The following is a 27,907-nucleotide window of genomic DNA, read 5'->3' on the forward strand; positions in this document are numbered from 1 at the left end:
GGTATGGGGCCAGCCGGCAAACAGCCCCTGAACCTAAATATCCTCACGCCCCAGCCCCCCGGTCAGCATCTACACGTGTGCTGCTGCATACTTATATTTACAAGTACTATTCTGCTGCAGAGTTTTAGTTTTGTGAGCCCTACATGTGTAGACGCCAAGATGTTTGCTGTGCAGTTAATTAGCCAACTGTGCCGTGAACATCTTCTGTAGACGTGCCCAGTGAGTACAGAGAGAGCGCTGAGGTAGAATAACTGCTGCCCAAAAGCTTGTCTGAGATTTCTTCCAACTATGCAATTGCTCCATTAAAAGGTATCACCCAAAAAATCCTTGCCCCTCACATTTCCTGGACCACTACATCACTGTTTTCTTCAAGTAACCCATATGATGTCATTGCCTTTACAAGCTGCATGCACTGCAAAGCAGCAGGGTAAATGTGCCAGGATTAAGCTCTGTTCTACTGCCCCTCATTTGTTGCTTGTGTAAGTATAACCTCTGTTTGCATTAGTGAAAGAAGCTTGTGCTTTGAGTAAGTGTTTGCAAATTCACATTTTGCTATCCAAATTAGAGTATATGTAGCAGAAAATATGAACAAATCCGAAAAATTCCAACTGTAATATCATTTTTTCTTTTTGTGAACAATTTCCTTTTTGCTGTTTTGCTTCTTGGGATTTTTTTTTTTTTTTGGCCGTTACGTGAAACTTACCAGTAGTCCATTTCAAGTACGGTATAATTTAAAGGACCTTGAAGTGGCATCATAAGTAGTCTTCAGCTAAAGTCTGTCCTTTACCCTTAAGTATTCAACCTAGATTGCCACTTGTCATAGAAAATAGGTTACTGTAAGTACAGTAACAGGGTTACTGATTTTCTGGGGGTATTCTGTCGCAAAACAGGTTCAGTTTTAGCTCAAACTGAGACTTGAAAAACAAAAAACAAAAAGGGAGATTAAATTAGCTGTTAACTAATTTTTTAAAATCAAAGGACCTTGGGTATTATTACCTTTACCTGTTCTGGAGACAGAGATTTCCAGTGCTTATTTTTGCTTACTCTCTGGAGGGGTTCATCTGAAGTAAGAGGCCCCTCAACTAACTCATGATTGCTGATCAGTTCCCCCAACCAAAAATCTCTAATCTCAATTTCAATTTCCTTGGTAATAGATTATGATTAGCATAAAATTCTGTGACACCTACCCATTCAGTATCATGCAGAACAGGAAAGAATTAGGTAACAATAATTATACTTGGTTAAGTGCCTTGATAGCTCCATAAACAATAACTGTTTAAAATGCCATATGCTGTGTGATCCTTGGTCGACTGGTCGTGCTACTTTTCTGACACTGGGCAAGTTGTCTTGTTTTAGCTCCCTGACTGTAAAATGCAAATATTGCCTAATTTCCACAAATGAGGGGTAGTCCTTGGTGCTGATAAAGTGTTCAGATGCTATGGTGCCCAGGGCCATTCAAGTCCTAAGCTAGGTGCCAATTGATACCTGGGATATGTTTAGCCACTGCTCCTGCTGAAATATTTATTTCAAATTTTCTACTCCGCTGCTTTGTTTAGGGAGAGTTCCCTTTTATTCTTCCAAGGGATATATTTTCAAACCAGCCTGAGTAAGCTGTTAACTGCCCATGTGTCAGTGCCAAATGTCAAGACTGAACAGATGAAAGCCTGTTCTTTATTTTTCTTTTGTTGTCAGACACTATTGGTTTGTCATTTCCACTGAGTTCTATTTATTGCAGTAAATATTGTTACTGCTACAGCCATGCTTTCTTATACTTTTCTCATAGCCAGTCTCTTGAGGTCAAGTAAATGAATTATCAACTTTATCTATGTTATCCATTGAGCTAAATTTACTTCTGAGACTTTCTAGTGAACTGGGTATTTTTTATGTTGTTGTAAAAACAAAACTAGGTAATACTGATATTAACTGTCACATCAGAAGACACAGGTGATATGGCTTATAGAACTAAACATAGTCTATGGAATCATATGGCATGAAAGAGGGAGATAATGTCCCCCCAAGTGGGTTGTCCATCAAACTACTTGACTGTATTAATGTCACTCTCCAAGGCTGAAAAGGGTAGAGGATTTCCATATTAGTTCTAGGAAGATGCATTCATTCACAAAAGCAGTTATCCCAAGTTTCAGTCTTGGAGCTTTGGGTCGATGGGGTGGCAACATGATTTTTCTTAGTCTTTGACATTTTAGATAAGAATGGGAACCAACTAGCTCCCTTCTTCCTCTTCTGTTGGCAGTCCCAAGAATCTCTAACTAAATTCCCATGGTCTTATTTTTGGTTCCTGCGTAGGGAGCAGATAAGAGTAGCAAATGAACCATCTACATGGAAATTTCCTACCATTTGGTGTTGCACTGCTACTTGAGAAGGTATCTTCTGCTCGGGTTTCCCTGGGAAGAGGCAGGGACAACTGGTAGATTGATTCTTATAAATGTCATTAATGACACAACTCTTGACATCTTACTAGTTACCTAAAATTGATCCGCATCTGTTGGTATGAAATACAAAATTCTGTACCTGTGTACTCTTAAAAATATGGAATTTAAACAATTCAGCAAGTCTTACTGGTCTTTGTCCAGCCCTCTTCCCCTCCTTACTGCCTTCTGGAATTCTAGTTTTGAGTAGTAGACAGTCTTAAAACAGCATTAAAAAACTAAACAAAACAAAAGTCCCCCAAATAATAAGACCCTAGATCATCTCAGGTTAAAATTCTGACATAGGGTTTGAGCAGAGTAAGTCGCACAAGATCTCAGATAAGTTTAAATTATGGACTATTTGAACTGGAAAGAAAAATGGACAGAATGTGTGAACCGGACAGCGAGCCAAACGGCTAGTAGGGAAGGAAACCCTGAGGGGCAGAGTTTTGGGGAGAATCCAGTCAGGACCTAGCCTCCACCAGCTGTCACAGTTCAAGCCCATTTTGCCAATTTACAAGATGCTTCAAACATTTTTTTTTAAGCTTGATGATTTCATCATCTCAAGAAAAAAAAAAAGGGGAAAAAATGAAGCCAAATACAAAGAACAAGGTGTTTGTTGTTTTGTAAATCGTGGGACGATCTTGGCATGCTTCCGACAACTTTAAAGCTGAAGTGTTTCTTAGATGCTTGAGGCCAGCAAAGGACCATTATTGTCTTGTTTGACTTCCTTTATTAAACACCTTCAAAGGTTCTACTCAGAGTGATTTCTGCATCAAGCCCATGTCTGCGTTATGCTATACCTTTTTTTAAGGATGTACGGTCTTGACCGAAATGTTTCCAGTGAGGGAGAATCCACACCAGTCCCATATGCAGACCAGTGTGCCATTCCTTCTTCAATTTCAGATTTCATACTTTTTTTACTGTAGCCTTTTAATGGGGAAAAATAAGGTAAGGTTTGGAACTTTTTACTAGGAAAATTGCGGGTTGTTTTTTTTTTTTTTCCATTCAGCCCAGCTCAGAAATGACTAACAGAACTTTTTTTCCAGTTGCTGAAGAAATTAAAAATTCCTTCAATCTCAGGCCATGTAGTAAAATAAATAAAGAATTAAGAACTGCTACAATTCATCATTCAAAAGCACGCAGCTAAGAAGGAGAATTCAACATCTGTAAATAGTCGTGCTATGGTTTAAGCCATCTTACATACGCACTATGCAGTTATAATAGGTAGGGGTTTGTTTGCGCCTACATATATTTTATAGATGTATGTCTGTGTATACACAGGCACACAAATACATATACGTATATATGTGCATGTGTGCATGCGCACACACAAAATGTATGTGGGCACCTAAGCACCCCTTCCTATTGTAACTGCATACTGCGTGTGCAAGATGGGCTAAACCATGACACGACTATTTACAGTCGTCAAATTCTCCTTTTTATCCGGGTGCTTTTGACTTATGAATTGTAGCAGTTCTTAATCCTTTATTTATTTTACAAGGGGATCAGTGTTTTTCTTTAGGCAGAGCATATATGTACAAGCAAATGCTAGCAGTTTCAATTGCATTTAAGGAAATATTGTTGTAAGGCTTTTATGTTCTGTACTTCAATCAGCTAGTGCCAGCAGTATCCCAATAGAAGGACCCTCAACAGACCATTTTCAGCATTTTGCTGCAATTAAACTCCTCTGGTTTTAGCCCTCAGGCAATTTAGTACCTTTTTACATATGCACATTATGAACTTTTGACCAGGGCCTGGTAGTCATATATTAGAGAGCAGCTTTTGAAAGCAGACTTAACAAGTTCCTCTGAGTATTACAGTCAGAGTCAGTTGTGGAAAAGGTAATTTAACCAACTTGCAGCGAGGCCATTCAGAATCTTACTGATGATCCTAAATATGTCTCTTTTTTTTTTTCCTTGTTTCCTCTGGAAGCTGGTAGCAAGAGCTCTCAAAGTATGTGATTGATCTTTTATTCAGTAGCTAACGAGGGCTGTGATTCTATTAGTGCTCTACAAGGCAAGGGAACAGTGATTTAATGAAGTGTCTAGCGAGCTGGTCATAGATTTATCCTGTTGTCTCTAATTTGCAGTGCCGTTCCGAGTGTAAAAGAAACTGCACTCACACTGCCATTAGGCAGGTATTTCCTTAGTAAATTGTTGTAAGGTCAGGTGTAGTTATCTTAGAAAAGGCAATGCCTTACCTCCTCAATGTCTCAAGATGACAGCCGCTGTGCTGAGCACTCACTGAAGCGGAAACGTGAAGATCAGAGGTCCGTCTCCAAGTCCCCCTTAGCTGATGCAGGAGCAGATGAACTGCCAAGTAGGACTAATAGAGTCATAATTGGCGATTAGAACTGGAAAGGTGCAATAACATCTTAATACAAACTGGCGTATATTATAGTTACTGTCAGTTGTTGTAAAGTTACATGGTAGCCTGAACTAGTTACATTTCCTTTTTACATTTCCAAGAAATGAGGCAATGCATCTTAATAGTCACAGTACACCAAAAAATACAAGAACATCAAAACTGGTGTTGCTTTTAAAGTGACATTATTATGTCTTTAGTACATTTAGTTGAGCATGTAACCTGTCAGTCTCATTCAGTAACGATGCAGTAAAATTTGCCACAGAACTATAACTGTAATAATTTCATAAATATGCTTTGATTTTCACTTCATTAAATGTCAGTGGCTTTTATTCTTATCTAGTCTGAGGATCATTGAATTTTTGTTTGATTTGTCTTCGCTAGGATGAGGTATTTGCTGCTTTGGCAATACGTATCCTACTGCAATTCTGTTTCATGCTGTTAGGTTTTCACAGTGAAAGTTTTTGTGCCTAAGTTAGCCAAAAACAACTGCCTTTTAGGTGGGAGGAAATAAAATCCAAGCTTGAATTATTGTTTCATACTTCATTGCCCGGAATGTCAGTGTTATCTTGTTGTACCAAAAATCTGTACTAAAGGTTCATATCTCATGCATGCATTCATCACTAGATTCATAAAGAACAACGCATAAATGAAGACACTGCATACCTTCAGGTTTGTGTTGGATGTTTTGGTGGCAGCAGCAGCAACTCTGAGTTTGTGTTTCTGCTGTGAAATCAGAAACACAAGTCTAAGAAACTCACAGTGCGGCTTTTTGGATAGAAGATACATTTGAAAGCTGTTGTTAACACTAATGTGAATGAGCGTGCAGCTACCAGAAGTTAGGGAGAGGAAGGTGGAACAGTTGAACAGGAGAGTGCTAAAGCAGGTTAAAAGCATGACGTGTATATGCATGGTGATGTATTACCCAGAAGGCTTAATCAGGATCTGGGCCTCCTGACCTAAGCTATGTATAACTACATAGGGGACAAGGTCTCTGTCACCAACAAACTACAACGTAATTTAAGAAAAGATTAGGAGAGACGGTGGGGAGGCTTGAGAGCAACAGCAATAGCACTCAGCTACAGATGCAAGCTTTGGGCACGGCTAAATAGTTGGAATCTATTATCAGGAGGGGTGCATAGGTATTTAATAAAGATACACATAAATAGCAAGTCCCACTGACCCTTTGGTCTAGTGGTCCATAGCAGATGAAATTTTGACAGGCTGAGCAACAAAGCTGAGAAGAGAATGGGGGTGCCAGTGTGTCCTGCGGGCTAGCGATTTTGCTGAAACCTCTGTAACTTGCTCTTTCTGTGCCATGGTCTAACCAATATCTTGATGGCCATACTGATGCTTTTATAAGAATTTGGCTGAACCACCAGTTCTGTTTTTTTCCAGAATATACATATTGTCCATTGGATAAGCCCTTGAACTCTGAACTTGACAGTCTGGACTCACTATTAATATAACACCTGAATTAGTGTTCTGAAAAGGACATTGTGTTTTTAAATGATCAGCAAGAAGATTTAAAGCTGTAAACCAAACTTTCTAATTTTCTAATATTGACACACATGTCCCATGCAATCTTATTATAGTATTATTCTCTACTGATCTACCATTTCATCAAAGAAAAAGAGTCTACAATGGAACTAAAATCTAAGCCTTTTAGTCCATAGATCATTGCACTGCAAAACTCAGTAAATGGCTTATTGTAGATTAGATGATGTGGTTCAGAGCGCATCCAAATCAATAAAAGGCTAGTCTGAACCTAGTAAAGTGCTCTCAGTCTGAATCTTTTTAGTAAGTAGACCTGCCATAAGCAATGTAAAAATTTTAGTCTTGCTGCTTAACATCATGGCAGAAATAGGGCTTGCTGAAACTTTTTACATGGCCTTTTGGAATCTCAGTAAATTTATTTTCTTTTACAAAGAAGTCCTGTTCCTTAGAATCCTGTTTTATTTAAATCAAAATGAAAGAAATGATGTGCAAAATGATTTCTTTAAAAAAATTCTTAGCTCAACATAATACAGAGACTGCCACCTCTGTGTCCCTATTCATAGACAGCATCATAGCGAAGCGAATGAAAAGTGCTATCTATTGGCTCTTCAGTGGTTTGTCTGAGGCAAGTTAGTGCTTTTAGTCCAGATCCAATTGAAAAACCTCCCTCACCCATATGCCCACACAAAAGGCACTAATTGAAATCCTTGTTGGCATCTTCAGCTATACAGGGAATAATGGCATTGAGTGGGATTTGAAAATGAATGAGTTTGGGAGATTTGCAGAATGTGAGATTATGTTATATTTTTGGGGCTGCTGGGGGAAAATTAAAAAGAAAAATGGTGGCATTTTACTCCATCCGAACAGACAGTCCTACCAGGGCTACATGTGTCAGCTAAACTGATCACTTGAGAAATACTAATGCAATATTGAGATTAAATTTGTTGTCATTAAGCTTCCAGGTTAACAGTCCATTGAGATGAATGGGGCAAACTGAATCTCTTAGTTATTGCTTTCGTCTCTCCCTCAGTCAGTAGAATTGCTAAATGCAAGGCTGTATCCACTCGCATTCAAAAGGTTATCTTTGGAAATACAAGAGACAAGAACTTGTTCTTTCTTATAGTTAAACTGAAAGAGCAGGTATGAGGCAGGAACAGAAAAAAATGCCAGTAAAGCCTATCCCTGCATCTGCTGGGTCCACCTACTGGCTAGTGTGACGCTTGCAGTCCTCTGGCCAGCTATGAAAACCTATCCTCTAATCTACAGGAAGCCTAAGTGATCAAATTTCCATAAAGGCTTTCCAGCAACATGGAAGGAAAACACATTTCTCCTTCCTGACAGGTTACTTTGTGGCTTGTTCTGCATTCTTTAAGTCACTAAAGTATCAGGAAGATGTGCACATCCTAAGAAGACAGGAGGAAGCAGTCCCTGTTCTCTGATGCAACTGTGAAGAGTTGATGGATGTGCAGTGTCCCTACTCCGTACTGCTGACTTCCTTCTCCAGACCCTGCTTGGTGGACACATTCAGGGAGCGTGGGTGTTTCCTTCCATGGGCTCCCCAAATGCTGCAGAACCAATCTGTCTTAATATCAGTCTCTTACTTGGACAAATTTGGGCGCTTTGCAGATGCACAAGGAGAGGATAAATGATGACCTCCTCTTCTTCTGTACTACACCTCACTAAATATACCAAGAGGTTAAACCTGATCAAACCCTTCATGATTTCACACATTAGTAATTGGGGCCCTTAAAGACTTTTTTGCACAAGCTCATAACTTGTAGATTGTAACACAATCTAGTAAGCAATAAAGTCAGATTAATTGTAATTGACCATAGAGACACTCTAACTTTATCATTCCTTGACCACGTTATTGACCAGTTATGCGTTTGCCCGTGTTGTTAATAATTTATCCTTTGAGAAATCTATGTGCATTATAGTCTTTGATCTTGTCAAGAATTTCAAAGCTGAAGATGCCATTTTCTTTTCTTTCTTGTTTTTTTTTTTCTTTTTTAATTTTCAAAGAGGGCAGCATGGAAAATCAGTTTCAAACTTTTTTTTCTTCGGTGGAAGAACTTCCAGATGATATCCATCCATGTTAATGAGAGCTGTACATTAATACAGCAGCAAAAAATCAAGGCAAGCTTACTGTACTCTGCAGGTGAAAAGTATTTGAATACAAGACTTAATGCATCTAGTAGATTAAAACAGAAATTAAAGACTTTGGAATAAGAAGAGATCAAAGGCTGTCTTTTCATTGTTCTTTTTATTGTTTATTGACTTCAAAAAGACTTTTTAGTTTAAGCTGACTTTAATGTCTCTTGAATGCTCTTTTGTAAAGTGACTTTGAAAACTCATGGATAATGTCTTCATTAAGTGGAGAAAAATCTTGGTAAAAATATAACTGTAGCTTTGCTTTCATTAGAGTAGAAAGAGATAACGCTTTGCTTAATTAAGGTCTGTTTTCCCTCTGTTCTGAATTTTATGAACATTTTTTTTGTTGAAATTAGTGCTGATAAAAGCTTGAAATAGACATCACTAAACTGAAACCCTTCATTTTCCACAGAAGTACAGTAATGTGGGTTCTCTGTCTCTGTTTGTTAATCAGGATGCCTTTCTCTCTATTTTAAAGAGGAAAATAAAAAATGCAACTCTGTGAAAGCCCATGGAAATGTTCTAATGTTGATGATTGTTTCCTGTAAAGCACTCTAGGTCCAAGTTACTACTCTGATACTGTTGGGTGTGAAATCCCAGCTCCTGGCTAAAGTAACCTATTGCTGACCTGATTACCTACCAGTGCTTAGATCTCTCAATGTCTTCGGATCACATTAATAACGGTTATGCACGCAGGTAGCATGGACCCCTGTGGGTAGATGTGGAAGGCTGTGCCAAATCATTAAGGCAAGGTCTTCGGGGAAAGGAGAAAAGCTTCTTTACAGACCTTGTGTGCAACTTCCCCCTCACTTGGTATTACAAATGGAGATAGATAAAATGCTGTGACTTTACTCTTTGCAATATTACCTTTTCTACACTGAATCCCCCAGAGCTCCATGCCTTAGAGCAGTGGGGGCCAACCTTTTGACAGGCATGTCATAAGTTAACCCTGTACCTTCCCTGACTGCCACTTTGATGCCCTTCCCCTACCCAGTTTGTTGTGCTACTCTGCTCCTTCCCCTGTACTCCCTGCCCAATTTGCTGCTCTGCTTTCTGTTGCCTACCCTGTTTGCCACTGTGTTGCCTGTCTCCTCCTCAATCTGCCACTTGTGGGGTGTGCGGCTACAGGTTGGCCTCGACTGCCTTAGAGTATTTCAAGTCTTTAAGGAGATAGTCATTTCAAGAGTGCCATGTAGCCCTTCCCTCTAATTCGAAGGGGGTGTATATCCGGAAGGCCAGTTGGTTCTCAGTAATAGAAGGAGTTTTAGAAGATGGGCAGTCTTAGAAACTCCCTACCTCCCCCTAGCCCAGTTTGCCAAATGAGCATCTTCAATTTGCTAGGACTTCAGGTTTATACAATGACTTAAATAATTTTTAAATTTGATTTAATAGTGGGGCTGAATTTTGATGCTCTTGCAGATTTTTTCAGAGGATGAGTATTCATGTGAGGCACCCCTTCTTTGTTTTGGGTTTTTTTTTTACTCCACACAGAAGAATAAAATGGGGGTGAAAGCAGCTGGTGTTCACCTTGATTACAGTTGGCATTAAAAGAGACTTGTACCTTGCAAACTTCTTAAGTGGCCTGCAGAGCCCATGGCTTTTTTTGTGAAGGAAGATGCCATTTTTAGTCAAATAAATGACTTTCTATGGACTTTGTATTGAAAAAAGGTATTTTGGAACACATCCTATTCCATCCATTAGGCTCCTAAATACAATCCAGGTTCACCTTGAAAAACTGGTAACACCTCTATTTTTGTAATGTGCCTTCATCTTAGCCTTAAGACTAAGTCACAAGCAGTGGTGCAGAAGAGGAGAACCTACCCATCCTTTATGTTAACCCTTCTTGTTACAGCCCTTTTATAGACCATAAGTATGAAAATTTGCTAAATGGTTGAAGTTGTCAAAGATATTGTCATTCTTTAAAACCAATAAAGCATTTGGTTCCCTTTGCTTTCATTCAGTGCTAGAGACATATTGGCATGAGATACTACTAAAAATTGTATTTGTCCTCTAACATCTTTTAATTATGCTACATGTAAGAGAAACCTTATGCTGATGCATACTAGCTTACCCCATTGCATGGAGGTCTAGTTTAACAGTAGACAGACAATCCATCAGGCCCCTATTTTGCTGCTTTTGGGAAGTCTTATGATTGTAATTGTAAATGGCTTCAATCTTCATATGGATTTGTTTGGGGGGGTTGCCATTTACTTTGTGCCCTGGTGAGCAATGGCAGTTTGGATTTTGGCCTCAGCATACAGTAGTTCATGTTGTACAGTGTTTTCCTTATTTTCATCTGCATAGCTATAAACAAGGCGTACTGTAAGCATCTGTATGTAACAAATGTTTACCTGTTCTACAAGCGTAATCCTTGCATGTGATTTAGAAGCTTAGGTGCCCACTGGAATGGGAGAATACATATCTAGGGTGTTTTGCAAAGCAAATGTCTCCATCTACATTTATGATCTAAGTATCAACAGAAATAATGTGTCAAAAATGCTATAGGCTTATTAATTTATAGGTTTGTTTGGTGGTTTCTTTTTTTCAAAGAACCAATCTGGATGCCAGCAGGTTATAAGTCTTAACTTGCACATTCAACATCTTGCAAGTATTGTTGTGCCCATCCACAAGAAGGGCAGGAGGGAGGACTTGGGTAACTATAGGCCAGTCAGCCTAACTTCTATCCTAGGGAAAATCTTAGAAAAGTTCATCAAGGAGTCTATCTGCAATAAGCTTGCAGAAGGTAAGATTCTGAATGACAGCCAGCATGGCTTTGTCACAGGCAGGTCTTGCCTTACCAACCTCATCTCCTTCTATGACCAGGTAATTCGCCACCTGGATACGAGAGAGCGGGTTGAGATTGTATACCTTGACTTCCAAAAGGCCTTTGATCTAGTATCCTACGATGTCCTTGTGAAGAAAATTGGAGGATTGTGGGCTTAACTCTGAGACAGTCAGGTGGGTGAGAAACTGGCTGCAGGATAGGACCCAGAGAGTCACAGTGAATGGACCCATGTCATCCTGGAGAGAAGTGGGCAGTGGTGTCCCACAGGGGTCGGTGCTTGGTCCAGTACTTTTCAGCATATTTATTAACGATTTGGATGAGGGGGTGAAGAGCTCACTGGACAAGTTCACAGACGACACCTAGTTATTGGGAAGTGTGATCACGCTTGAAGATAGGCTACAGATACAGGTGGACCTAGATAGGCCAGCAAGGTCAGAATCTGATGAAGTTCAACATCAAGAAATGTAAAGTGCTCCACCTCAGGACGAGCAACCCCCAACACACCTACAGGTGTCGCATCACCAAACCGAATAGCACCATGAATGAAAGGGACCTGGGGACAATACTAGACCACAGTATAAATATGAGCCAGCAGTGCAGTGCTGGAGCCAGCAGGGCAAATAATAGTCTGGCGCACTTCAATCGATGCAGAGCCAGCAAACCAAGGAGGTGATTCTTCCGCTCTACTCGGCACTGGTGAGACCGCAGCTGGAGTACTGCGTCCAGTTCTGGGCACTGCACTTTAACAAGGACATGGACAAGCTTGAACGAGTCCAAAGAAGAGCCACCTGTATGATCAGAGTTTTACATGGCAAGCCATACGAGGAAAGGCTGGGGGATCTGAGACGCCTGAAGAGAAGAAGGCTGAGAGGGGACCTGGTAGCAGCTTACCGCTTCACTAGGAGAGTACATCAAGAGCTTGGTGAGCAACTGTTCACCAGGGCAGCTGAGGGGAAAACTAGGAATAATGGCAGCAAACTCCTGGCTCCTGAGCAATTCAGGCTCAACATTAGGAAAAACTTCTTAACAGTCAGGGTATCCAGACTGTAGAATAAGTTCCCTCCAGAGGTGGCACAATCACCTACCCTGGAAATCTTCAGGAGGAGACTAGGCAGTCACCTTGGTGGGGTCACCTGACCCCCAGTTATCTTTCCTGCTTGGTGCGGGGGGGCTCCTCCAAGGTCCCTTCCGGCCTTACAATCTATGAAAGTAAGATCATCCATTTCTTAGAATGTAAGTCAGTTTTCATTAGTATTGCTGTATTTATAGAAACATATATGCACATTTTAGAAAATGATAGAAGACTAATGCTCTCGCCTGTAGACAAACAAAAGAAAAGTGAGGAAGTAGGTTGTAGCTTAGCAAAATTTCATGTGTAGAAAAGTGATCCATGTGACAGGAGTGGGGAAGGAAAGAAACACAGCAGGGCTTGGGAGCAGCTCTGTGGGGAAGATCTGGGGGGATATGGTGGATCACATCTCCAGTGTGACATCACCAGAAAAGGAAATGCCTTTTTGCATTGCATTCACAGAAGTACCATATGCAGGACACAGGAGGTGACAGCACCATTCTGCTCTCTGCTGGTTAGGCCTCAGCTGGTGTTTAGTTTTAGACACTGTTTTAAGAATGGGGAGAAGCTGAGGAGGATCCAGAAACAAGAGATGGAGGTGATAAAGGGAATGCAGCCATATGGGAAAAGGTGGAGGGAACTGTGTTTCATTTGGAGAAAAGAAGACTGAGTGAGGACATAATAGCAGTTCTCTAATATTGGAAAGTTTTCCTTGAAGGAGGAGGAAAAGGAGGGGAAAAAACATTATTTCCTCTGATTTTTGAAGTGCTGACATCTCTAGTGTAACTTGTTTGAAGGTTGAGGAAGCATCAGTCCAGAGAAGATTTCAAAATGTCAAAGCGTAGTTCTTTAGAGAGGAAGAAATCAACCTCCAGCCTCTGCTCCATTCATTAATGCCACTGCTACAATGTGGTAGTAGGGTGCTGACATGAAGTTGGATAGTCGGCTTTCCTCCCTTTGGAACTCCAGCTTGTCAGTTTCACCGTTGTAACTAATCTGTATCCTGGGTTAAAAAGATTGCTACAATTTCTCCTAGTCATACATCCCAGGCATGACAGTGCAGCTAGCTGATTATCTCCAGAGACGTCCATTTTAATGCTGTATCCATTTACATCACAGTTGTATTAATTACATTTAATGTAGTTATGAGCTCAGGTACTGTAGCCTGATTTCAGAGGAGAGAGAAAGTGCGTGTCGTAATGAGGCTTGAGTACAATTGATCTATGACTTGGATACAGGAGATTCTTCAGGGAGTTTGCTGATTTATGTAGAAGACAGATGTCTGTGGCTATTAGGAAACACCAGTTTTTATTACCTATCAATCTCTTGCAAAACCTATGCAGCAAAATCTCCTATAATAGTTCTCTAATCTGTTAAATTAGGGGTTAATGAATTGAAAACATTAGTGAGGAGGAGAATACAGATTTGTAAAGTGGATGGTATCAGAAGTACAGTTCAACAGGATATACCACAGCATCTTCAACACAATGAAATGATAAATCAATACATTAAGGAGCATTATCAGATGATACAATATCCTCCTTGACCCATTTTTATATTTTCAGGAGTGCTTGTGGAGGATTGTTTTGGACTTCAAAAAAACCCCATACATCTGTAAAGGTCACTAAATTAATAGAGCCATTTACGTGTAGAGAACAGATCCTAAAATGCTTTTTCTTTGTTTTTAGAATAGTCCTGGAATTTAGTATAGTTTTAATTTGGAAATAGTTTTTTGGGGGGGCTTGTTTTATTTTCCTCCTTTTCTTCCCATTTAACTGGACTCTATATGTTTATTGGCAAACTTTTGTGAAGTTTGAATCCTATTATTTATACACCATTGCAAGTAAGTCTAAAAATCAGACTTTTTAAATCTTCGTGAAGAAACGACTTGTATGGTATATGTAGCCAGGATTTGTTATTTATTGTCTGTTATGCTTTTGGATCCCTTAACTATAAAGTCAGTTACATATCTCTTCACGAGGGGGGGTGTGGGGGAAGTATCTTAACAAAGGAAACAGTTTTGAGAGAGAAATCAAGAACATGGTTTCTTTTATCAATTTTTTTCTGAGCAATTTACTTTCTACATGTACTCCGCATGCATTTTTCATTGCAGTTAGTAAATGCAAGTGGGAAACAGAACAGAAGGGATTTTAAAGAATTTCAAGAGCACCTACCTACGCATAAAAAGAAAATGCTATTGAGGTGACCGTGTGTGTCAGTACATCACTTTATTTCCACACCACCTGCTGCAATTAAAAATGAAATCACCAAGCAGCGAGTACAGTAACTTCATCAGCCAGCTGATATTATAATTAATGACTATAGAGTCTCTATTATTGTGTACTTCCAAGGCATCAAGTGGAAAGCTGTCGTAGTGCTTTAAATAATGAAAAAGTTTCAGGCCTTGATAAATGGCTCAGTTGGATGCAGTTTGGAAAGTTGAGAGCATATGCTTCTGTCATTAGAAACTAAGGACCCTCGTTACCCTTGCTGTAACTCTTCAGATTCATCTGAAACTCTTTGATCCCATTTCGTATTTAAATTGCGTTGTTTAAAATGTGTTAGGGAAGATGGTGTTCATGAGAAATTCAGGAGCAAGGTAAAAAGAGATGAAAATAAAACCTACTGATAATTAACATGTTTCATATCTATTGAATAATATAGCGTGTCTGTATCATCTCACACTGAGAACAGCTAATATTTTTCTTTGATTTCTCTGAAAGAGTTCTTTTAAGAAACGGTCAAAGTGGAGTAAAGTAATGTATCTCAGGTAGTGTTTATGATGAGAGTCAATTGAATTTATAGGGGAAAATGAAATTAAAATAAGGATTTTTTTTGGATTTGGTTTCAGATTTTTAAGATCTCTACAATAGCTTTTCTTATAGTGGCATAAAGCCTGGAGTAATGTGTAAATGTCAGGCATTGACAGTCACAAACTTGAATTACAAATAATTTTTAAAAGGCACCTTATTGGTAAATTATTCTCTAAACAGGATAATTTTGTTGCTGAAGTTTGTTATGTCAACTGAAAACTGGTTAGGGAACTAGTGGAGGAGATTTCCCTTTTAAGTTCATTTAAGATGTATAAAGGCAAAGAATAAAAAGAGGAGGAATTTTGTATTTGAGAGATCATTTTGCCATTTTTGCTTGTACAGAAGCTGATGCCTGTACTTTCCACAAACCTCTCCCCTCTAAAAAAACAAAAAAGAAAACTAGAAAACAGGAATGATTTCTTCTGGAGGGTGTTGAATTAAGATTAGGAACCCATTCCAGCCATCTTCATATGGGCATAGCTACCTACAAGTAGGTAACTACAGATTACCTGTTTTAAACCCAAGAATCGTCTTTGCTAGACAACACATTCTTCCTTCCAGTAATATAAAGTCCTTGAACAGTATGAAAAAGCTTAAAGAAGGATGCATTGTTTTCGACAGCTTGCCTAAGTCTATCCCAGCCATACCATCAGTCCACTAAAATACAGGGTGGATTTGATTTGAATCAAATTGATTTAAATCATGATTTAATTCATGATTTAAGTCACTGGTCAGGAAGCCTTGATTTAATCACTGTTTTCTACAAAAAGGGCATTCTTGTTGTTTGATATCCTTTACTCATTTAACTTCTTGAAACTTTGCACTTCTAGAGAAAGTTAAAGGCTTGATTGTGTGTATGCAATCACAAACTTGCAGAGAGACAGTAGGGCTGATGGATGGGTAATTAGGCCTGTTATCTCTTATCTTCAGATACTGCTGTTAACAAGGGTGTTATTAGGGCTGTACGAAGCTTCTGTCACTGATTCGATTTGGCAGAGGTTCGTCCCGATTCGGTGGCCGAATCTGAATTGAATCAGGAGACCCTTAAATCTCTTCAAATCGAATTGGGACCCTCCAAATTGATTCAGCGATTCAGACATAGACACAGCTTTAAATGTTTTTTCTACATACCTCCAGGTACCAGGCGACTCGTCAATGCCCCGATGTTGGGGCGGATGGAACATCCCACAGGACCGTGGGGGGCTGCCCACCACGCTTGGCCTGAGACCCAAAAGTGGACCAGAAGCACTTCCGATCCACTTCTGGGTCTGCCGGGGAGCACCCTAGGGCCCCCTGTGGCTCAGCGACTGGTGCCTCCTGGGTCTGGTGGGGGCACCTGGGGTCCCCCCATGGTTGATTGCTGAGGGGCAGGGGGGGCCCCCCCCGCACGCTCCCCGGCAGACCCAAAAGTGGACTGGAAGTGCTTCCAGTTCACTTCCAAGTTCGCTGCTGAGCATGCGGTAGGCCCCCCACCCATGTTCCTGTGGGTTGCTCTGTCCACCCCAGCATTGCAGCATTCATGAGCCGCACCTGTTTCCTTGAAGTATGTAGAGAAAACATTTAAAGCTGTGTCTGGCCGAATCTCTGATTCTCGGAATCGACATCGAATCTTCAGATTTGGATTCAGCCAAATTGAATTGGAGACAGTGATCTGAATCAACAAATCAAATCACTGTCCCTGGTTCAGGCCGAATCCAAATTGAATATGGCCCATTTTGCACACCCCTACGTGTTATCTCTGGAGACAACAAACTCTCCCTATGCCTGAAGAAAGGCGTTTGTGCCCAAAAGCTTGCAAAGAACAATTTTTCCAACTATTTAGTTGACCTAATAAAAGATATCACATCTACCCAAAGAACCTTGTCTGCCTATGGTTTTTGGAGACACAAATCCACAGGTTGAGAACTGAAACTAAGCATCACAGAGATGCTAAATGGGATCTTCTAGACTGAACCTCATTGGGTAGAGTGGTTTTCTTTTATCTTTACTATAATCTATAGAGGAGCCTCTGGGAACCCCATAAGATTGGGTTTCTAATATAGTCCATGGTCTGTTGTAACTTATTTATAAAAGTTCTGAAAAGGTTAAAAGAATAAATATATTGTCTCAAATAGTATATAATTAAACGTTATGATCCCTATTCCATGATGATATCTTTGAGCTTTAACATATCTTAAATTAAAACTTTCTTTATATGTTTATTTTTAAAGCATCTTAAGAAATACAATTGAATAACAACATCTGATTTAAATAAAAAAATCTAATTTTTAATTTAAAAAAAATTGTTAATTTTTATCCACCCTGCTAAAATATATCAATCCTTGTCTCTAAAACATCCTTCCAAGACCACGAAAATGTGAGTTGTTTCTTACTGAGCATTTCATTGTAAATTATCATTGTTAATTATTTGTATTGCACCAGTACTTAGAAGCCCCGGCCTTGTTGTGTCCAGGTATTGTAGAAATATCAACAAAGAAAGCATCTCTGCCCAGAAGAAAACATACAGAAAGCATCCCTGCCAAAATGTATATTTATTGGTTTGGCTATGTCTCAGTCTGTCAATAGGTCCGTGAATGCATTTGCTGAAATAGATGTGAATTTTCTACTTTCATAAAAAAGAAATCTTGTCTTTTCCATCAGAACTCTCCAACTTGTATTGATAGTCATGGATGGATCTTTAATATTGGATAGCCCTCTTTACTTTTTGCTGTTGTTGAGCGAAAGCAATATCTGAACGACCCTTTATAATGTTAATCTTGGAACACTTACAAAAGTTCTGTAACGGGATACAGAGGCAAACAATATGCAAATATAATGTGTCCAACTTTACGGGCTCTGAATGTGCTCATGTGAGCAAAGAGTTATGGTAAGTGGTGAATACTAACCAGGAAGTTTGAGCTTAACATAGCAAATTAAATTAAAACTGATGCACCCAGGGCTCGATCCATCTTTTAATTCATCATGTGTGAAAGTTGCACTCCAAACAGTTATAGGCTAATTGCTTTCTTTGCTGGGGTCTTCAATAAACAGAAATATAAACAAAATATTTATCTCCGAGTACTAAGTAGCAGCTAGACAACAGGGCAGGCAGAGCGCTAGCAATGATCTACAAGGAAGGGAGTTTTTCATTTAAGTGTTCAAACAAAATGTTATCAAATTGTGCCATGGGTTTCCTAGGATTTTGTCGCATTTTAGAACTGGATGCCCTTGTTAGTAATTAAATTAATTATTTATCCATTGTACGCAGTCTTGAATTACTGTACGATTATCTCAGGCACACCAAAGCATGAGAACACTTGAAAGCAAAATCCAAGCATAGATATTCCATAGCACGTCTTACAATCTAAATATTGCTCTTAGCCTAATCGAAGCAGCAAGAGTAGTCACAGCAGTTGATGGACTATTTTTCAAATTGATTTCAAAAATGTATTTAAGGGGATGATCTTCTACTCTAGATTACCTATTGATTTTTAATATGAAAAGCTCATTATATAAGCAGTAACTGCATATAAAAACCTAGCAAACCTTTGCATAAATCCTTTAATTGAATTTCCAGAGCCCGTGGTTCTACTTTTTTTTAATTAAATCTATTTCTTTTTTTAAGTGTTACTGTGTAATTTGCATGCTGTGAAGTGGCCCTGTCCCAGATAAAGTGCCATTGATCCTTATTAAACCTCACCTCTGGGCTTGCTCAAAACTAACTGGAAAAATTAAAGTGTTCATGCTGCAATGCACTTATTGCTTGTGTGATAGGATTATGGAAAAAATAATAAAACTAATTTCCAAGAGAGAATTTATAATGTGAGATTTTATTTTTTTCAATTTGATAATTAATAGCAAAATCATATCCTAAATATAAATCATATTTTAGCCTACAAACTGTGCTGGTAATTAGGAAAGATAATGTATACTTGATATAAAACCATCATGTTGTATATAGATAAACCTTTGGTATTTTTAATTTTTTAATTGTAGGCTGAAACGATGATACATTCTGCTAAACAGATTAAATAGAGATTTGAGCTGAAAAATCTGTATCTTAAAGTATACAATATCTTCTATTAGTAGCTATTTCCATTTTATTACTTCAGAGTTTAAAACATGAAAAATGATAGTCTGCAACTATTCATGCAAACAATTTATGTATTTGAATTATCATGGGAAAGAAAAGTATAAAAAGCTGCAATAGGATTTTCTTTTTTTTTTTTATAATACCTAACATTTGTTACTTTAAAAGCAATAAAATCCCCTAAAGAAATATTCATAATCAATAAGAACACAAAATATGGAATATATTAACAGAGTTATAAAAATGTTTGTAGTATGGCTCAAAATGAAAAACACAGCAAGTTACGTACGGTTTAAAATGTAATCAATTTTGAGGTTACATAGGAGGATATAAATGATAAACACAAGTAGTAGCATTTTTAGTAAAGGCTGTTGCAAAAATACTGTATTTATGGCCTATTTCATTCCTTTTATAGCTCATTAATGTAGAAAACAAACACAGAGTATCCATCTTCTAAGATACTTTAAAATTCCCTTAAATGATATTTTTAAATGGAAATACCAGGCTCTTGTTTGCTTTCTTCTGTAAACACATGCTGCACTGAAAGTGAGTGGAAACGGGGTTTCCAGCAGGAGCCGGTACTATACGAGTTATGATCAGGAGCTTTCCAGATCTGTAGGGGGGGAAATAGATATTCTTTTCCTTTTGTTTTATTTCTTTTGTTGTCTTTTCTTCAAGAGTGCTGCCAAATCTCCCATTTTCAATCGGCGGTGAATTGCGTGAGATAGCCAGTAATATATTTAGCAGAACTGGGCTAGTATTGTCAGTTGTGCAAACTCGCTCCTTAGTGAAAGTGCTGGTTTCAGAGCATCTCAGCTAGAGAGGGGAGATTAGTTTAACTGGATTCAAAGTTGACTTTGTTTATACTGACTCAGTGTGACATCCACTTCCTTACCACGAGAACCCGTGTAGCCGAGATCACTACAGGTGTGTTCCTCTGCCTTCTCTTTGGGTCTTGTTTGAAGGCTCTTGTACAGGCTTTAAATGGACCGTGTTGATTTTAAAAATCATCACTTGTCTGACAGCGTTTTGCCTGCTCCTGTTGCAAGCAGTACTCAAGGTGATGACTGAAACAGATGAGAGAAATGATATATGTGTCTCTGTTTTTTTCCAGTATCCATATTTTGCATTTGGTAACACTTTGCGTATATACAATCAGCTTCACTGTTCGCCTTCTACAGTCAATCCAGGAGGCTCTGAACATGCAGTAAATGCTATCCGGGCATATCTGTGTGACCACTTGGTACCTACTGACATCAGAGGCTACATTTCAGCTCCGGCCTTAGTTTCTCTTCCTGTTTCTCTGAGTTTACAATGGCAAAAAGGAGAGAAACAGTTTATAAAACAAGAATGCAGGGTTATAAAATGCTTCAGATTGACCTGTTATAGTTACAAAGAGGTCCTTTTAACAAGAAATGAAAGCAGTGTGCAGAATATGGCAAGATTTTTAAAAATAAAATCCAAATCTGTACAATTTGTCATTTTTTGTCTGCTTGTTTTTAATGGGATTAGAGGTGCCTGCCATGTGAAGTTTATACAAATCATTTAAATACAGCTTCTGTTATTGTGCCAGATAATCAGTGGTTCTCCACTGGACGGCTGTGGAGCTGCGGCCACAAGGGCAGCAGACGCAGGAGAAAAATTCAGAGGCGGCGTCAGTCGTCTCCCCTGAACCGTCCCATGGGCAGGCAGGACTGCGCTGTGCTGCATGTGCTAGCTGCCAAATGGAAAGGTGCCCTGAAAGCACCACTTACAGACACCTTTACCATTCCCAGTTCTGGACAAAGTGCAGGAGGCTAGTCTGACACACTCTAATTACTCGATTAATCGAGTTGCTGGAGCGTGGTAATTACCGTGCTCCAGCCAGCCTCTGTATCTCATGTATCAGCATCCCTGCACTTCAAAATGGCAACAGGGCGCTTTAAATAAAGCGTGTTTGCCGAGCTTTAGATAAAGTGCCTGCACCAGCATTTTGAAGCACAGGGACACTGATACATGAGACGCTATGGGCGCTTTAATTAAAGCGTCTCCCCCGCTCCACGCTTCCGGCATGTGTAAAAACACCCAGTGTTCCCACCCCTTCCCAGTAACCTGTAGAGACTCGTATCATCTAGCTCTGTGCTGGGTTGGGGAAGGGAGGTTGGGAATAAAGAGAAATTTGGTAGTCAATGGGCATGTCTAGGGAAAAATGTCAGCCCAGTGAAAGTAGTCTGGAAAAATTAATAGAGTCCTAGGCTTCCTTAACAATTCTGGTATCACCCTCCAGGGTCACTGAAAGTCACTGCAGCACCTTTTGGCTTTGGTAAAATTGAACTTTGATGGAGTGGAGGATAGTGGGGAGAAAAATGAAGTCTGGCCCTTGCTTCAAAGCACATCGCTATCATTGATAATTTACTTGATACCTTGTGTACCCATAGTGTCCTAGATAATGTACAAGAATAAAAGGCTGTAATTCAGAAAGACACTCTCTTTGCAAGACAAGTGGCATTTTAAGGCTCTAGGTCTTTGAACGTGAACCTGTAATGTACTATGTGTGTGAGCTCTGGTGGCTGATCTTGAGACTTAAGACAGCTCAGCAACCTGCAGAACGTCTTTTGTGCCCTATTTATGCGGATAGTTGAATGACCCTTCCAAAGGTAGGACCCTTCCAAAGGTGCTTATATTGACATTCATTTAGGGGCACAAACGTTGGATTCCCTGTGAAGCTTGCAGAGCCTGCAGATTTTCTGTAAAATCTTTTTGAGCCCATTTTGTTTCATAGGCTATTCTTAAATAACCTTCTTGGTATTATAAAATAGTATCTGGCATTATAAAAGGGACTGATTTCACAATCTTTGCTTACTCAAGGTGCAGAGATGAGGGAAGGGGCTGGGGTGGACAGGTCCACAGAAGGTCTGTGGGGGTCTCCAGGAAAAGCCAACGTGGCCATGGGTTCTGTTATGGATTCCACAAGATGCTCTGACATTGGTGGAACTGTTCACAACTAAAGAGTGGCCGGTTGAGTAAAAGTAGCCATATGACCATTATAATAGCTAAAGAATAAGTAGCAAAAATAAATCAATCTGGGAAATTTCCATAGATTTAAAGGAGAAATTCCCACTGCAGTCCGTGCCCCTCTCCCCGTCCCCCTCCAGCCTCTGGTAACTAGATACCAAATAATTACCGCACAGTATTTGTGTTAAATTTTGACATGGCTTGATGATAGTCACAAAAGTGACTGATTTATCTTTGCATTTACATGCTTTCCTTCCTGCTTTCCAGTAGTTTTCCTGAGGATTGTTCCTTTGGGCTGGTATTACAAATAGGTTATTAAAATTGCAAAAACTCAGGATGTTGTTCTTTGCCATGTATTTCTGTTCAATTAAAAACAAATTGCATGTCATCTAAATTCACCCCTTAAGAGAAGGCATCTTTTGAGATTCTTTCTTCTCTGGTTGTATGTCAGTGGTTTTGCTGTAGTTTCCTAATGGTCTTTAGTGGAGGAAGTAAGTGACACTGATCAGTGAAGGTGGACAGTAAGATTTATAATGTATTTGTGCTAGCTGATTGCCAACAGAACCGGCCTTTCCCAGCGGTGCTGTACGCATACTTGGAAAATCAATAGGGATTAACCTCTGACCCCCTTCACATACTTATACTGTGGTCTGCATTGCTTACCAATATTTCATCTGTTTCACTTAAATGCTGTTACTTACTCAATAATGTGTGGCTGTTCTTGCAAGCTACTAATTAATTTTTAAAATGCAGTATCACTTGGAACTGAGATAAAGCACACCTTTAGTATCAAGGTGGGTGGAGGGTTCTTGGTTTATTTAGTGAGTTTGCATTAGCAAACTTTAATTAAAAGCCTGATTTGAGGGATTAAAGTTATGTGTTCAGATAAAAATGTGCACTGCATCAGGTATGGAACTTTTCTGCAGTGATTTACCGATGAATAGAGTTGTCAGATTCATCTAGTTTGCTTCAGGAGTGGGTCATCCTGCAAAAGTAACGTAAAGGAAGATGCGTGTAACATTACAGTAACATAGAGGGAAATGTGAGCACAAATAACTGTGGAATAAGATCCCAAACCTGTTTCCAGGGAAGTCAGTCAAGGTTTTGAATCAAGAGTCACTTTATAAAGCTTCACGACACCAGATTTTTAATTTAGGCACTGATTCTGCACATACCAAAATTTATGCATGAGAATAATCCTGTTGTTTTCAAATTTAAGTATCATTAGAAATGAGGCCTCAAGCATAATATTCAACTGTCAAGCTGGAAATCGCATGCCTTCTGAAAAGCATACATCTACAATAGTCACACATAACACAGAGGATCTCTAAAACTGGAAGACTGTGGAACATAAAATACTTTTTTTTCTGTTTGTTTCATTTGTCTCTTTGAAAATACTGTACATTGTTTTTTTGTTGGTTCTGCTATTCGCCTGTAGAGCTGGTTTCTTCTTGCTTTATAAAAAATAATCCTTACCTTTTAAAAATGTATATTATTTATACAGTTTAGACAGGTAGCTCTAGCGAAAGTGGGATTTTTAAAGAAGTAGCCAGTTGAAAAAGGAAACAACGAAGCAACCAACCAGACAATAGGCTCCCTTTCATTGTAGCAATTTGAAAAGTTTTTAAGAAGCATTAATCTTTTGCATTTCTCTTTTGTCTAGGTCATACACTTTGCTCAAACACAAATGTATTAGCCTAATACAATTTATTTTTGATGTGGCAGCCTATTTCCTACAGGGGGATTTTTAAAATCACAGTTTATTATGCAGGTATACCTATTCCCCAGAGTTTACTTACAGTTTACTATTGATCTGATAGCTGGTATTTGAATTGGTCAATATACTCTGTAACTTGTTTAAGATACCCTACCTGAACTATTAGTTTAAATAATGTATTCATAAATTGATTAATCATTACTGTAAGAGTTATTAGCTGCATTTATATGTTTGCTATCCACAAATGACTCTTAGTTTCATAATCATACATATGTAAACAGATATTCAGTTTTAAATTGCCATGTAACGGATAATAATTGTAGTCCTAGAAGTGGTATGTTTACACAGAAGGAAAGCTGAAGTATTCATTTTTGGAAAAAGTTTTATAATGTGAATGGTGAAAATTAATAGGCTTATTTAATTTGCATAATATGAGTCATTGTAAATATAGACGTATATTTGTAAGCCATCTCTCACAGAAGGCTGACATCAGCAAAGAAATCTGACATTGCCTCTGATGTACATTTGCAGCCTTCAGATGCCTAAGGAAACAGGTGTTTCAAGATGGCAACATCAGCTCCAAAACCAAGCTCATGGTTTATCAAACTTTTGTGATCCACACAGCTTACTGTATGGAACAAAGATGCAGACAATGTACAGGAGACACCAAGTCACTGGAGAAGCATCATCAGTGCTGCCTGCAGAAGATCTTTCAAATCCAGGAGGAAGACAGACGCACCAATATTAGCATCCTCTCTCAAGCGAACACCACGAGCAATGAGGCGGCGATCATCCAACCTCAGCTTTGCTAAGCTGCCATGTCATTGAGATGTCTGACTCTAGACTCCTGCTGCAAGTTTTATTCTCCCAGCTCAGTCAAGGCGTGCACTCTAGAGGAGGGGAAGGAAAGCACTTGAAGGACATCCTCAAGGCCAACTTAAAAAAAAAGCAACATTAACATCAGCTTGTGGGAGACTATCGCCCAGCATCACCCCAAATGGAGGAAGAGTCTGCTGTGAGGCTCTCAGTACTTTGTAATCTTACAGCAACAACAGGTGATGGAAAGGCAGGAGCAGCAGAAGCTGTGCCATGGATCAACTCAAGAATCCAGAGCCACCCATCCTGCATGGAAACATGCCCAAGTTCCAACAGAGTCTCTTGATCCTGGATTGGCCTCGTCAGCCGTCTTTGGACCCACAGATAAGACATCATGGAAGGCAATCATCCTTGACTGTGAGGGATTGCCAAAGAAGATGTACTGAATGCCCAAGTGCCATTTCTCCCTATGCTTATAAGGAGTAACAGTATGCGTTGGGTTGTAGAAGGGAAAGGAGGAAAGAAAGGGAGTGGAAGGTAGGAAGGGAAAGAGGGAATGACTTCTGTTGTAAGAGGCCATAGTGGCTCGTGGTTCTGTGTTCTTGGAGGAGTTATGCAGAAGGCATAACCTTAGAGCATCTTGGAGACTAACTGGTTAGATTTCTATCCTTGGATGTGAGGGCTGTTCAGTACCTGGGTACTAGCTGGTGCTGAGTTAGTTGAATGGTGGGTCCCTAAGCATCCTTCAGCACCTGGAAGCTTAAATGTTCATGGGGTTTGGGCAGCTAGGTACCAACACATACGTAGGGTGGGTGCAGAGCTAGTTGAGAGGATTTCCAGGGCATAGCTGAATGGCTTAAGGAGCCTGAGGCTAGTATTTTGATCCTCATCTTGGGCTCTCATCAACAGTCGCCATCTTCAGTTGCATATCCAGTGGGGAAGCTGAAATGGCTTAGAAAGACTGCGTCTTGACCAAATACAGCAGTAGCCCCAGTGTCTGGGAGGAGCAACTGCAATGCCGATAGCATTTTATAGTAGAAAATATATGTTGCAGATGCTGCTGCCTCTTTCTGTTCCTTCCATTGCAAGTAAATTGGTTTTTTTTACATCCCCTCTACGTAGGCCTTCAAACCATAACTAAACAATGTACAGCTTGGCAACGTTTTGCTTTTAAGACGTCTAAATCTCCACTGTAATAGTTGATGTAGAGATGGAAAAATAAGACCTTTTAAATGTGATGTGTCTGATCATTATGAGCAGAGCTGCAGGCTTTGATTTTCATTTCACAGATTTACACAACATGCTTGTATTTATTAAACCGAAAGTATATCTGTTGTGGTGTTAGGCAGGGAAGAAATCCAAGAGCAGCCACAGAGATTTCCATAACAAAGAGCCCAACCTAACTCAGATTGAAGTCAGTGTGAATCTTTCCATGGATCTCAATGGGAGTTGGATCACACCCAAAAGCCATAGCTTTTATAAAACAAAGAATGTGTCCAAGGAATAACTTTCTGGAGGGAAGTACAAACAGCCATCTAACCAGCTGTGACACAGCTCCCAGCTTTTCCCTGCTAGAAGGTACAGAACCCCCTGCTAGCCTCAAAACGCTTTCATTCGGGGGTGCCCACAAGTGCCACAAGCAAAACAGTGAACTCAGTGCGGCCATATGATCTACCTTTGATTCCTCACCTGTGTCTAGGACTAATGCATTTCAAGTTTATTTTCTCATATTGTCGTGCACCTCAGACTTGTGAATTTTGCAATACAGGAATGGGTGGAGCTTCTTCATATTTAGTTGGAAAGCCATTTTGTTTCACGGCATGCCTTTTCTGCTTCATAAATTCTACTTTAAAACATTCAACAACCTGCTAAATTAATATATACTGTGTTCTTTCTTTAATGGGTAGGGGAACTTGTTTCACAGCAGTGCATTTGTTCAGCTCTGTTTTGAAGAAGTGCTGCCTGCCGTGTGAAGGACATCTGCTCACAAATGAATGATTGTGCTTTTGATTCGGAGCAGCACCTTCGCTTTAAATGCTGGCCGCAGATGAAAGGAACAGATTGCCGTGGTACCGCTTTTGTGAGGATTCCTCTACCCAGCATGTGGCTTCATACATTATTGAGAGCAAATCCACTTTATACTACCACTCCTCACTGCACTTATTTTGCCAACCTTATTCAGAATGTCAGCATGGATCACTTTCCTACAAAGGAATAAAAGGCCAGTTAGGAAGATTAAGCAGATAAATTATTTACAGTGTTTAATTATCATTGTACAGGTTTATTAAACTTCAGGGTTACCTAGAAACCTAAGCAGCTGCTAAAAAAAAAAAAAAAGTCCAGTGTAAAGTTAAATAAAAATGTTTTTGTGTAAAATTAAATCCTTTTATGTATGCTGTGTTAATATAAATGTCCAGGTTTTTTTTGGCCGAGTGCCAAACTTGACTTGGGTTTGATGTTGTGATAATTTTTTTTTCCCATAATCCATTCCTAGCTCAGGGCTTATTATGATAGGAGATCCCACCGAATTCTCTGCTGAGTTGCCTAACAGGCTGGCATACTCCTAAATGTTGTAGACAGCAAGCAGGCATGGAAGGGATGCTTGGTAAACCTCAGAAGGTTCCCTTTCACTGATATTAAGGACAACTGTATTTTGCCAGAAGCTATAACAAGATGATTTTGTAGCAACAACATTGTAACACCAAAATATGTTTTGCAATTTTCTTTAATATTTATGTTAGCTAAATAATTTACTTTGTTTCTTCGTCTTAGAAATTGATTTAGACAGGATTTACTGAATCACAGCAGTGAGGATTTTATTATTTTTTTTTTATCTGAAAGTACAGATGTTGGTGCTGTGGACTGTCCTCTAGGAATAGCTTCCACGTCTCTGTACACTACCCGCTAATATAAACTAATGAGATCCATTAAAGATCTGCCCACATAGTTGAAGGGAACCACCTATTAATCTGTCATCTTTGAATACTATGAGAAAATTAAGACCACCAAGCAACCATGAATTTGAAAATGAAAAAGGCAGTACCAACCTAATATACTTTAAGGATGAGTGCCAACTAGGTAGAAAGTGAATGAAGTGCTATTACAAGAAGAAAAAAAGTAAAACCTGTTCATTAAGTTTAATGAAATAAAATAAAGCAGCGACATGCCAACATACATAAAAGGTGAAGTCCTGGCTCCATTGA

The 27,907-nt window shown here is 39.3% G+C and overlaps 1 protein-coding gene across 13 annotated transcripts in view; it reads left to right on the plus strand.

The window, feature by feature from the left end:
- Window positions 1-27,907, plus strand: part of WWOX (WW domain containing oxidoreductase) — a 686,397-nt gene that overhangs the window by 194,859 nt on the left and 463,631 nt on the right. The window contains exon 9 of one of the 13 annotated variants that reach the window (XM_019488210.2): window positions 24,420-27,419. The exons of the other annotated variants lie outside the window; for them this stretch is intronic. Coding sequence (XP_019343755.1) covers window positions 24,420-24,434 — 15 coding nt within the window. The 3' untranslated portion in view covers window positions 24,435-27,419. Of the gene's footprint in view, window positions 1-24,419; window positions 27,420-27,907 lie in introns of those variants that run through there. 13 annotated transcript variants of the gene reach the window in all.

Source organism: Alligator mississippiensis, chromosome 10 (assembly GCF_030867095.1).
Source record: "Alligator mississippiensis isolate rAllMis1 chromosome 10, rAllMis1, whole genome shotgun sequence".
Lineage (NCBI taxonomy): Eukaryota > Metazoa > Chordata > Crocodylia > Alligatoridae > Alligator > Alligator mississippiensis.